A 13,746-nucleotide genomic window follows, 5' to 3' on the forward strand; every position below is an offset into this window, starting at 1 on the left:
ACCTTGGGTTAAGAACTTTGCTTTAGGATGAGAACAGAAATCATGTTCCAGTGGCGCGGCAGCAGCGGGAGGCCCCATTAGCTAAAGTGGTACCTCAGGTTAAGAACAGTTTCAGGTTAAGAACGGACCTCCGGAACGAATTAAGTTCTTAACCCGAGGTACCACTGTACAGGAAGTGAATAGGTTCAACTGGCCTGGCTTGACCCATCGGCAACCTAGTGAGGATCAAGGGGTTGAGAAATGGATTCCTGCACACATCTAAGGACAAACCCATTTAATGCCATCGCCGCTTAAATTAGGAATGGGGAACCTCAGGCCCAGGGACCAGATGTCCTCCAGGCTGCCCCCAGGCCACACCATTAACCCATGTTGCTCCGTGCCCCTCTCAAGTGCTTTTGCCTGGCTGCAGTGTGACCTTGAATTGTGACCATGCTTCTTGCTTGCTTGGATGTAGGATAGGCAGACGCGTGTGAGTGTGCAGAAACCTGACTTGTGTGTGGCTGGAATGCAGCCTACTATACAATGGTAAGAGTCACGTCCCTTACTCTATCTCCTTTTGCATCCAGCCTCACCTACTTTCACACCACTTGCATGCATGCAACCGCCTCCCCACCCACCCCACCCCCAGCTGCCCATGAAGGGTTTGTGACCCTCCAGCGAAAAAAAGGTTCCCCACTCCTGGCTTCACTTACTGAGAATCAGGAGAGGAATTCAGGGGGAAAGGATCACTTCTCTTTATTCCCCTCTCCTCCCCATGCAAAGAAACTGCAAGCAGCACACACACACACACACACACACACACAGACACACACACACATTTTCTGCTTTACAATAAAGCAGGGATCCGATATTTACTTTATGGGTCCCACTTCCCCCCTGTGAGCTGTGTCTCGTTGCACTTTTAGGAAGTACCGCTAATGTAGTGTGTGAGGTCGCCCCTGTCTGTCTCAGCACTGAGTATCAAACGAGGTCATCTAATTCTGTAATAAATGTAAATACATAAATAAAAGACTTATCTCTATATTGATAGGATGTGTGTGGCTGATTCTTTAGATTTATATCAGGGGTGGATCTTCTTTTTTCTATTTTCTTTTTTGTAACACCGACCTTGTTTTCACAATGCTCTGTGCAGAAGGAATCAGGTGCTTATCGTTACCCCAGCCAATTGTGGCTGTAATGTTTTTTAAGGCACATTTTTTTAAAACAACAACTTATTTTAGCACTGACTACATGTATAGCCTTGCTTATAAATCCCAATTTAAGAAAACAAGTCTGATATCAAGTCCACATATAAGAAGAGGATCCAGAATGATGCCGTGTGCATGTGTCAGGGAAGAGGTTAGCCTTGCCGACACCTCCACTTTGGTAAGGACTGATGATCATTCCAGCTAAAACTGACCAAGCAACAATCAGGAGAACCTCCCTGTATGTTTCTTGTAGGTAGAATATTCAGAGATAGCGAAAACAGGGGAGTTCTATTTAAGCCATTATAAGAATGCAGCGCTGTGTGTTTGGAAAATGCAATGTTCCCAAAACAACAGGGTTTCTTTGTTAGGAACAAGGCCGGATTCCATGCAGCTACTGCACTGTTGGGTAAATGGATAGAGAGGCCCTCGGTTTAAAACCAGCTAACTCTAGGCTTATTCTGAAAGCCCAGAGATCAGTTCTATCTTCCTCTACCCAAGAAATAGCTGCATGCCTCTGAACATGTGCAGAAGGCTTTCAGCCAGCTTCAACCCATCTGGCATTAGGGAGCACAGACTTCTATAACAGAACTGTTGGTTCCTGAAAGCCTTGAGGAACAGTAATTGGGCTGTTTTTTCTTTTTAAGAATTGAAACACTCCTTTCAAATCTATTAATTTACTGAACAACAAGTAACAGGCCATTGCAGGCCAGTTTTTGAAGACACACAGCAGCTGGTCTGATGCGGAAAACAGGAGAGATATACAGCAGTTTCCTGAATGCTCCAAGTGCATCTTTGAGCAGCTTGTTGCAAGTTCTCAAGAACAAACGTCTGCCCATAATGCACGTGAAAAGGACTGCAACAGAGGCATGAAACGGAAGAGGCCTCTAAAGGCTGGCAGGGCTCATTTCAGCAGTGAACTCCTTGCCTGGCAATATCAAATTCTGCTCCCTGCAGATCTTCTTTTCGGTATTATTTGTACCACTGAGTCTGTGGAGCTGGTGGCTGTTGGGGAATATCCATTTCCTCATATTCTTGTGAGGGATCCAGCGTTGGTCCTGGAATCATAACAGTCTGTAAAATGGGGACAGGGGAGAGAGAAGGGAGGAAGGATATAAAAGGAGCCCATCAATTTTCAAAGGAAGCCACTCTCCAATAATTACTATACTAGCTAAGTATCCATCAAATTTGATTGGGGGCAGGGAGAGTTCAAGTTTTCCCCCAACCTCCTTCTATACATCACGGAGGAAGTTGCCTTAAGGCCAAGCCTGGTTTTCCTCGTCTGGTCCTGCTCCTTTTCTTTACACCAGAAGTGGCCTTCAGACACTGAAAGGGAGATAAGAGATGCTTCTCCCTGCCAATCTCAAAGCTGCATTCAGGATGAGGGTGAGAAAAGCAGCAATGTTTAAAACTGCCTCCTCTCCAGGTATGTGCGTGAGAGAGAAATAAATGATGAGTGCTGATCTATACTGATTGATTCCACATCACAGAAGCTGATTTCATGGGGAAGGGACTTTGTTTCTCTCCACAGGGTCCCTGCCAGTGATCCGCAGGTCACCCAGTGGCAGGAGCAGGAAGCCGGGCCCCTTCCTTCCCCACAACCACCATCCATGTTAATTTCATAAAATTTATATACTGCCTGATTGTAAGGAAAAAGAAAACTTCAAAGTGCCCCTATATCCCTTAGGACTGAGCAGCAGAAGAGGCATGTGCTCAGAACCACCCAATGACTAGCGCCTAAACTTGCACATGGTAAATGGAATGAAAGAGAGGTTTTGCCCCCCTCTCAGCCATGTCCCAAAATGATGCTCAGGACTGTGCAAGCTTCTGTTTGTGTAGGCCCACCCAGTCATCTACACATCTTCCCTGAGTTTTTCTTCTTTGCATGATGCTACATTGACATGGGGAATCTGGGCTTTTAAGAGCATGGCAGAGAGAATATGGGGAGCTTGCTTCTGGAGGTAATGCATAGTTGTTTATACAATGACTGCACTTGCTGCCTTATCCCACGCCTAACCACGATTATTTAAATGGGGAAACCAAGGTTGAAATATACCCAAAGGCATCCAGAGACACGATGTGAAACCAAGTCTCACACAACCAACTTCCTCTGTACACTGTGTGTCTCACTCCAATGTATATTCTCAGTACCTCCACACACTCTTAGCTAAGAAAAGGGAGGGCACCTCTCCACAACTAAATTCAGGTTAATTTTACACTTGCGGATTTCAACGCCTGCAAGGTGCCTCAAACGGGGTGAGCGCCGTTGATGGTCTTGTATTTAGGCATTAGGCAAATCTCTGCATGGCCATGAAGCTCAGCAGGAGGCTTTGGGGAGGTCACTGGCTCATTCAGCCAGAGATAAAAAGCAAAAGTATCTTGCACATAAGGTAACGTGAAGAACACCAGCAACACTGGATGGCTCTTATCACGTTTGCATCCATATCCTGGAGATGCCTTTATAAATAGTGTGAAGGGATTAGCAAAATGCTGGGCTTTCCTGCTAGTAACACAGTACCTTAAGAATCGGGTCCCTTGGAGGAGCCCAAGCTGGAACAATCTTGCCGTGTAATCTCCACGGACTGTAGGGATTGGCCAGATGCCTCTCAAACACAACGTATTCCAGGACGTCCTTTGGTACCTGCTCTCCGCCGTACATCAGCCTCCCAAACCGGTCATAGATAGCTAGACTCTGGAAGAAGCAAGGTTTCATCAGTAAGCAGAGGCAGACAGAACATGTTTCATTGCATCCAGGGCAAGGATATACGCACGCACCTGTCGAGTGTGCATTCGAACCGTCACTTGTCCATACAGGTTGGTTTTGCTCACCATATCGGGGCATCGCACCTGAACCACCCTGGGAGGCTCCAGAGACTCCAGAAAACTCCACCGGATAGTCTTGTATCTGTTTCCTCGGACCATTTCCTAGCAATTCAACATTTTGCGTTTTTAGCGTCAAGGGTGAGCATAGGGTTTCTAACCTCTCAAACTACATGATCCAAGTCAACCCCACTTTCAGCAGGCGATTAGCTACAGTCCGGGGCTCCTGAAAGAAACTGGTGTACAGCCCAGCGGAAGGGATCGGCTCCTATGGGGAGCTCCCAAGTGGGGCTTTTTGGACGCCAAGTTTAACAGGTGCCAAATGCAAACCCTGCTTGCCAAGGATCAACAGGGAGCACATTGTAAGGCTCCCGATTGCTCCTTTTCCACCATGTCTTCACATGTGCCTATATGAAGTCAGTTGTAAGGCAGGTGGACGTGGCTTGGAGGAAACATCCTCCTGGGCTAAATTAGGACCACGGGCTGGAGTTCCCTCTGCAGTGCTATGGTTTTATTTACAGTGTGTGTTATTTTGTTCTTTTACAACAGGATAACGTGCAAGATCTATGAGCACAGATGCTTCAAAAGCATTTTAAACAAATGCAATAAAATCATAAAAGAGGCACTAACATATCAACATTTCTTCCTAACATTTTTAGGGACTTTTAACCCTTTAGCCAGACATTTGTTGATCTTCTCAGATATTTACCGGGTAACAGCGTTCAGTGACTAAGGAGTGAAGCTTCTGTTTGTTAAAGCTGTAAAGGATTTAAAAAAAAAAAAAAAGTATTACCAAAATGCTTATGCAGACCAACTTAATTGAGATACTGTTCTTCCTAAAAATGTTTGTTCTGTCAGCAACAAAAATAATCCTGAAGCACATTTGTGCATAACCAGGGGCAAATTCTAAACTCTTGAGAACCTCCCAAAACAATGGCACTCTCAAGAAACTAAACTTCCTGATTTGCCCCGTCTGTGAGCATCATTAACAATGCATACACAATATCCCATTATTTGGTCACAATTAGTTAAGATGGGACAACTATTTTCCTTTAACCAGACTGTGTTTGCATGAACTATATTAGTCAATGTGGGGCTTCTCCATTGGGATTTAACAGGTTACAGCAAGGGTGAGCAGAAAGCAGGTAGGAAAATCGCCATGAATTGCAGACGCATGAGTGCCTGGTAATTTTAGTATTAAAAAATCTGGTGTGTGGCAAGCTTCTGAGGTTCATTGGACTCTCAATTTTCCTCAATTAAAAGCTTGGAGAAAACTCCTATGCCAACCTACATTATTCAATAAACAATATTTAACCTATTTTATATCAACAGTCCTCTGGATCCGAAAAAGGCTGTGAGATATTGTGAAATTGTTGCAAGTCAGGAGTAGAAGGCAGAACCAAGAACCCACAGATATATCCTAAAGCATCTTACTTTGTCAAGTTATTGTGAGCTTCAATAAAGATGTTCTGGGCTTTTTCTGGAAATGTTTTTGTGCTGAAGTCAGGATCAAAATCTTTGATCTTTCGGATCCTGCCAAGGAAACGACAAGAGGTCTGATGGGGAGAAAGCAGCCATAGTTCAAGGAAAACAGTCCTCATAAAGGTTAGCACTAAACAGTCCTCATAAAGGTTAGCACTGTGCCTTTTCGCGTCTATAGAAACTATGCTTACACCACATAGCCTTCACACCAGCATTTTCTAAAAAGCCTTAACATTCATAATATGAGATCACTACCGCTGCATTCTCAAGTACTACTGTCTCATGAAGGCTATACAACATGTTTTTTTGAGGGGGGGAATGCACATAAAATTATTGTTTTGAGCCTTTAGGGTTGGAGTACACTTAAGACATACATATAAGGGGGGGGGATAAGGGTTGCTTTCTGGAGATCTGTGACATAAACCACAGGTACTGCAAGAGAAAGGAATACAGAGTCATAGAATGGTGGCCAGAGGTCTTAGACTGACTGGCTGTCAGAGAGAGAGAGAACGAGAACGGAGGACATACGCTAGTTGTGAAACTGCAGTCTGCTTGACCTGCTCTGTCCTTTGCTTCAGCCCTTCCTTTGACAAAGATGACACGCGGGCATCTCCTTCTGGAGGAATATAAGGATCAAAGATCCCAGCTATGAAAGCAAATAGAAAACAATCAAATATAGCAAGAGGTTATTAAAAAAACAACAACAACAACAAACACCACCAGCTAACCCCCTGACCTGACAAAATGTAAGATTATCTCTTGGGAGAGGCAATTAAGGTACACATTATTGCTAATTTATCTACTGAAATATTGTTGTTCAACCACACATGTACAATGTTTGACATAGCAATCATCAAATGTTGCCCACGCATGCAAAGGTATGCCCCCCCCCCGATGCTATGGGGTGCTTTAAAAAAAGAAAAGAAAATGATTGTTTAAAAAACGTTAAATAAATTAAACTAACACATAATGCTGCTAGACAAAAGTATGTCTCTAGGCAGCCTACCAGCTCCCACTCAAGGAAAAGTCACACCCTGGACCCTAAAGCTACAATGAAAGCACCTGGATCACTTTTAAAAGCCACATACCCACTTTGTGAATGGCTCCTCTACACTAAGGAAGACTCAGACAGCATTGAAGGAACATGTGAAAAGAATGAGTGAGATATCTGTTTTGCTTTTGGCCTCAAGATTTCAAAAAGTCCGGTACACAGGTTGAGCGCTATTTTAACCACCTTCCCCATAATGAATAATCACAACCACCTACCTGTGCAGGCAATATTCATGGGGCGTATCAACCGCTCATGAGGTACCACCAACCCTGCAGCCCTGGCATGCTTCATCTGCTCTTCCGGAGTTGTGTACTTTGCACTGACAGAAGGGGGGATGAAATGCCGCCTCTTTGTTCTCACTGGGACCACGAGAGAGGATGGAGCCAAGCGAGCAGCATTCAGTAAACTTTCCACACCCTGTTGAACGGAAGAAGAACAAGCAAGTCAAATCAACAATATTGAACCGCACTGCAGATAACCCACTGTTTATCTGCTTCCCAAATCAAGTTGATTTCATCCTAGATATGTACACGTTGGTCAGTATGCTCTCCAATTAGATAAGCATTCGGCACACATCAGCTTGTACAGTGGTACCTTGGGTTACATACGCTTCAGGTTACATACGCTTCAGGTTACAGACTCCGCTAACCCAGAAATAGTGCTTCAGGTTAAGAACTTTGCTTCAGGATAAGAACAGAAATCAGGCTCTGGCAGCGCAGCAGCAGCAGGAGGCCCCATTAGCTAAAGTGGTGCTTCAGGTTAAGAACAGGTTCAGGTTTAAGAACGGACCTCCGGAACGAATTAAGTACTTAACCCGAGATACCACTGTACATGAATGCACAGAAGGAGCAAGCAGCATGTCCAAGAGATGCGTGACCAGGACGGTGAGGGGTCCGGAAATGATGCTGTATGGGGAAAGATTGAAAGGGCAGGGCATGTTTAGCCAGGAAAAGATGAAAGGGAAGACAACATAGTGGTCCTCAAACAGCCAAAGGATTATCAGGTAGAAAGTGGGCAGATTAGAATAATGGGTAGAAGTTGAATGGAAGCAAGTTTTAGCTAGATATTAGAAGACTCCTAATGGTAAAGAGTTGTTGAAGCATTTAAGCCAAGACTGGACAGGAATGGGCCATAGCTCAGTGGTAGAACATCTGCTCTACAAACACAAGGTCCCTGGTTCAATCTCTGGCATTTCCAGGAAAGGTTGGGAACATCCCCTGTCTGAAGCCCTGTAGAACCACCAATAAGTACAGTGGTACCTTGGGGTAAGTACTTAATTCCTTCCGGAGGTCCGTTCTTAACCTGAAGCACCACTTTAGCCAATGGGGCCTCCTGCTGCTGCCGCGCCGCTGGAGCATGATTTCTGTTCTCAACCTGAAGCAAAGTTCTTAACCCGAGGTAATATTTCTGGGTTAGCGGAGTCTGTAACCTGAAGCGTATGTAACCCGAGGTACCACTGTACAGATAATACTGGGCTATACAGATCAATGGTCTGACTCAGTATAATGCAATTTTCTATGTTCTAAGGTGCTGTATATGTCCTGCATTGAGCAGAAGGTTGAACTAGATAATCTCCAAGGTACATTCCAATTGTATTTCTCTTCTTACCAAAAAACCAGGTAGTCTACTTTCGGGGACTGCACATTCCATATTCCCAGAATGTTTATACTTCTGTCTCAGGTATGTTTTTGCTGGCTTGATCATGTACATAGAATGGAAGGTGGATCCCCAAGGATGTGCTTTACAGAGAGCTGGTCCCAGGCCTGTTGGCAGACCAACTCTGTTATAAAAATGTCTGCAAATGTAGCATGAAGGCTGGCAACATTAACCCTACTGTGTGGGAATCCCTTCCAGATGACCATGGTGCCTGAAGACAGGCGGTCAGGTCGTGTATCCATAGCAACAGCCAGAGAAGAAATTACCACTGGGAGGAGTGCAGCAAAACTGGATGCCTTCATCTGCCCCAGCAGAAATAAAACATGTCTCTGTCACATAGTTCTCTACAGCCACAGCAGATGCTGTAACTCCCCAATGGTTTGACTTCATCCCTGATGGCATACACTTCCATTGCCTCTTGAGACAGAAGGATGTCAACAACATACATCTGCCTGCCTTCACAAGATCTTCTCTCTCCTGGAAAAACACTTCACTTTCCAAAACAATTTAAAAAGGAAAGTACAAACCTACACAACTTCCCACAAAAAGTAGTAGTCTGCATATCACTGAATAAGTATCAATAAATATATTTTAAAAGAAAAAGAAAAAAGGAAGCAGTCTGCAGAGACTAAAAGAATCAGAAGCAAGCCCACAAGTTCCCCCTTGTTTCCTGAAATGGTGTCTATGAGGGATGCAAATTAACCCCCCCCCACACACAAAAACCTCGGAGACATGCACACATTCAAACATTAACAAGCTTGCCTTTCCCACAGGATACAGCACACATATGCAGTAATGCACACCTAAGTAAAAGAACAAAAGCAAAATAGGGGATGTCTTTTGATGCAGTCTCTAACGTTCTTTCTTTTAACTTTTTTGCAGTTTATTTATCTTCTTCATTTCCTCTCCGTTTTACATTGTGGGGGTTTAGGGAGATCTCTTGCTTCTTATATGTTGGCAAGCCGTAACTACTCATACCAATTCTCGTAAAGAATGCTCCAACTACTGCACAATTGCACTAATTTCACACGCTAGCAAGGTTATGCTTAAAATTCTACAAGGAAGGCTCAAGCAGTATGTGGACCGAGAACTCCCAGAAGTGCAAGCTGGATTTCGAAGGGGCAGAGGAACCAGAGACCAAATTGCAAACATGCGCTGGATTATGGAGAAAGCTAGAGAGTTCCAGAAAGACATCTACTTCTACTTCATTGACTATGCAAAAGCCTTTGACTGTGTTGACCACAGCAAACTATGGCAAGTTCTTAAAGAAATGGGAGTGCCTGATCACCTCATCTGTCTCCTGAGAAATCTCTATGTGGAACAAGAAGCTACAGTTAGAACTGGATATGGAACAAGTGATTGGTTCAAAATTGGGAAAGGAGTACGACAAGGCTGCATTTTGTCTCCCTGCTTATTTAACTTATATGCAGAATTCATCATGCGAAAGGCTGGGCTGGATGAATCCCTAGCCGGAGTTAAGATTGCTGGAAGAAATATCAACAACCTCAGATATGCAAATGACACAACCTTGATGGCAGAAAGTGAGGAGGAATTAAAGAACCTTTTAATGAGGGTGAAAGAGGAGAGCGCAAAATATGGTCTGAAGCTCAACATCAAAAAAACGAAGATCATGGCCACTGGTCCCATCACCTCCTGGCAAATAGAAGGAGAAGAAATGGAGGCAGTGAGAGATTTTACTTTCTTGGGCTCCATGATCACTGCAGATGGTGACAGCAGCCACGAAATTAAGAGACGCCTGCTTCTTGGGAGGAAAGCAATAACAAACCTAGACAGCATCTTTAAAAGTAGAGACATCACCTTGCCAACAAAGGTCCGTATAGTAAAAGCTATGGTTTTCCCAGTAGTGATGTATATAAGTGAGAGCTGGACCATAAAGAAGGCTGATCGCCGAAGAATTGATGCTTTTTAATTATGGTGCTGGAGGAGACTCTTGAGAGTCCCATGGACTGCAAGAAGATCAAACCGATGCATTCTTAAGGAAATCAGCCCTGAGTGCTCACTGGAAGGACAGATCCTGAAGCTGAGGCTCCAATACTTTGGCCACCTCATGAGAAGACTCCCTGGAAAAGACCCTGATGTTGGGAAAGATGGAGGACACAAGGAGAAGGGGACGACAGAGGACGAGATGGTTGGATAGTGTCTTCGAAGCTACAAACATGAGTCTGACCAAACTGCGGGAGGCAGTGGAAGACAGAAGTGGCTGGCGTGCTCTGGTCCAGGGGGTCACGAAGAGTCGGACACGACTAAACGACTAAACAAGAACAACTACTGTACTACTCGTACGGCTAGGCAAGGCTAGGCTAGGCTAGGCAAATGCATGCACGAGATTCTGAGGCTGACACGCTTCCCCCCCCTCCCCTCCGTCCATTCCCACCAACCCGCCTCCCCCGTGAAAATACAGTACCTGCCATCCCACGCGCAAAGGGAGCCTCGCCATCCTCCCGGGCACGGAGGCAGCCATCTTGAGACGCGCCCGTTGCATGCCGGGAGGAAGGCGGGAAGGAGGAGGACGAGGGGGGCGGAGGGCGGAGGAAGTGGAACGCGGGGAGGTTCCATCGACGACGTCACGGTCTCGCTCCGCTCCGCCAAAGGCTCTGGTATTCTTTCTTCTATTCGGCGTCAGTCGGACATAGGAAGATATTGATGAAAGTCCCAGAGACAGGAGACCAGGCGTCGTCATAGCTCAGGGAGGACAACGAATGAAAAACCAATCGTCAGGCAGGGCTAGATCCGGACTTATTTTTGAGTTGCCATACGTCCGGAGTTTCCCGGGCATAGAGGAACAACCCGTTCGGCAGCAGTGTCGGGGGGGGGGGGGAGAGAATTGGGATTGGTGTCCGGGAGAATCCGGATGTGTGGCCGCCCTTGTCTGCAGTGCCGTTTTTCCATAAAAATAGTGCAAAACCGGCATTTTGTTGCGATTTTGAAGGGGGAAACAACTTGGGGAGGGGGGGGAGCTCAAGCACTTTGGGAAAAAAGACAAAACAAAAGGTCAACAACTTTGTCAAAGAAAGCGACATTTCTGTCCGGATTTGTTTGAAATATGGCAACCCTGTACCAACCCCACTTACCTGGGAGTAAGCCCCGGCTAAGTCAGTCTGGTTTACTCGCATAGACAAGGCTGTTAAGTCACATTTAGCGAATTCCCATTGCAATCAGCGGGACTGAACGGGATTATTTAAATTGCATCAGTGTAAAACAATGTGACTTAAATAATCAGCATAGCTCCGTTGATTTCAGTGGGACTAAATACAGCTGCAAATAAAACGTTTCAAGTATCTTGTAAAGTGCGTTATACAAATGTGACACTAGATGGCGATGGTGAGCTACGGCAAATTCAATGTGTTTTTCAATTTATTTATTTTTAAAAAGCATTTTCAAAACGTTTTTTATGTGTGTTTAGATTCCACCTAAGAGTGAGATGGGCGCACAACCCCAGAGTCTGTCAAGACTGGCCCGTACGGGCAGGGGTACCTTTACCTTTACCTTTACTAAGTGTGGCTAGGTCGGGGCTCAACCCAGAAATGTGGATCTTTACCGAACAGGGAAAAGCAAACAAGCACGTGTGTTGCATTGGCATGTTCTCCAAAGGCACCTCTTGTGAACACACACTGCCATCACCTTCCTCAGCCTCAGTTTGTACACCTTGGGAAGCTGTTTCCTCCCTGCTTCGTTTAGGGGGTGCAAGAAAGTAACTGTGTGGGGATGTGAAGTCTCCCAGACATCTGCTTCTTTACCTGTGACGATTACAAGTACTATAAAGAATATGAGGGGATGTGAGCTGCAGTAGGCCGCCTTCCTGTGTAAGCGCTCATAATGGGGAAGCCTATGGTGTTCAAAGAGCAGTTTATAAAATTGACAGAAGGGGGAGTATTATCAGGCAAAGCAACACTTCACACTACAGTATTCCCTTGATCTGAATTTTTAGTCAATACCCCCTTGAAACTATGAGAAAAACAGGACAGTGTACATTATGCAATTTAAGATTATAGTGCCATGAACCTCTCAGTTATCATTTGAAAAGAAGTCTATCTTCTAAGGCTGAATTGACTTGAAAAGTGTGTGTCCTCACTGCCTGTTTCAATACTAGAAACTGGGGGAGGACAGGTTTCAGTGTCCTCTGTAGTTCATTGTTGTCCCCCACCCCAGGATTAGCAGAAATAAACTGCAAAACAATACAAGTAATGCAAATTCATTTCATTTGCGTAAGTACATAGGTTAGTGTTGCAGGGAACACTGGCAAAATCTGCATTGCCTTGATACAGATTCCTTTTCCTCGCCCAGTGTATTCGCCGTCCTTTCACTTTCTTCAGTTACAGTAATTTCATTAGAAAAGGAAAACCACTAGACCAACCACACGTTTCTTAGGATGTCTGTGGATTTCATCATTATGTAAATAGGGGAAGTGGAAGTGACACGGCTGCTTGCCCCTTGTCTTGAGTTTGCCCTCTGGCAAATCTAGTTGCCAACCCCTGAACATTATTTTAATATTTTAAAACTATATTTATGTAGTTACCTGCCCAGCACTTCTAGGATAGGCCAGGATATAGGTTTGGACGTGGATCCAAATCTGATATGGTCTATGGATTCTCTGAATGGTCTTGACCAAAGCTCTCGGTTTCTGTATCTGCAAAATGGGAACAGTATTCGCCTAGCTCAGAGCTTTCCAAAGTGTGTGTCGCGACATGTTAGTGTGTCAGCTGCATTGTGTAGGTGTATTGTGCTAACACTCCCTGTGCTTTTCCTGGGCTGGAAAGGGTTAGTTTAGCCTCCGGTTTGCTAGTAAAACTGAGTTACTATATCGCGAAATGATGCATGTCCAAAAAAGTGTGTCACCAACATGAAAAGTTTGGAAAGCTGTGACCTAGCTGATTCATCTTTAAACTGTGCTGACATTTCTCAATGAAATTTCACAGAAATGCTGCTGATTTTCCCAATGCAGTCCCAGAGTGGTGCTGGGTGTGTCTTAGGGCACATTCTGTTCTAATGTTGGGTAACCATGAGACCCAAGAGACAAGGGTGTGTGCACCCTAATATACTCCCCTGTCTCTTCTGAAATGCACGGGGTTCCCCAGCCATCAAAGACATAATACATTGGCAGAACACACGCCTGGTTTTCAAAAATCCCAAGTCCATTCCTTAAAACAAGCGACTCTAGTTAGAACTGGGCAAGATTCCTGTTGAAACCCCAGAAAGCTACTGCCCACCAGCATAGAAGACAATACTGAGCTGGCGGAACCAATAAGGTAGTTTCCTATACAGTGGTACCTCGGGTTACATACGCTTCAGGTTACATACGCTTCAGGTTACAGACTCCGCTAACCCAGAAATAGTGCTTCAGATTAAGAACTTTGCTTCAGGATAAGAACAGAAATCATGCTCCGGCGGTGCGGCAGCAGCAGGAGGCCCCATTAGCTAAAGTGGTGCTTCAGGTTAAGAACAGTTTCAGGTTAAGAACGGACCTCCGGAACGAATTAAGTACTTAACCCGAGGTACCTCTGTAAAATGATTTCCTGAAAGTAAATAACTTTG

The 13,746-nt window shown here is 44.9% G+C and overlaps 1 protein-coding gene across 1 annotated transcript; it reads right to left on the bottom strand.

Moving 5' to 3' along the window:
* Positions 1–1,845: 1,845 nt before the first annotated feature.
* On the bottom strand, positions 1,846–10,902 carry MRPL45 (mitochondrial ribosomal protein L45). The gene is made up of 8 exons (XM_083708846.1): positions 10,619–10,902; positions 6,753–6,954; positions 6,015–6,132; positions 5,439–5,537; positions 4,714–4,762; positions 3,960–4,109; positions 3,703–3,876; positions 1,846–2,258 (listed from the first exon to the last, which is right to left on the bottom strand). Exons 1-8 carry the CDS (start codon positions 10,892–10,894, stop codon positions 2,157–2,159), a joined length of 1,170 nt encoding a protein of 389 aa, XP_083564972.1. The 5' UTR covers positions 10,895–10,902; the 3' UTR covers positions 1,846–2,156.
* Positions 10,903–13,746: the final 2,844 nt, after the last annotated feature.

The sequence above is a fragment of the Podarcis gaigeae genome, assembly GCF_964106915.1.
Source record: "Podarcis gaigeae genome assembly, chromosome: 13".
In the NCBI taxonomy this organism is placed as follows: domain Eukaryota; kingdom Metazoa; phylum Chordata; class Lepidosauria; order Squamata; family Lacertidae; genus Podarcis; species Podarcis gaigeae.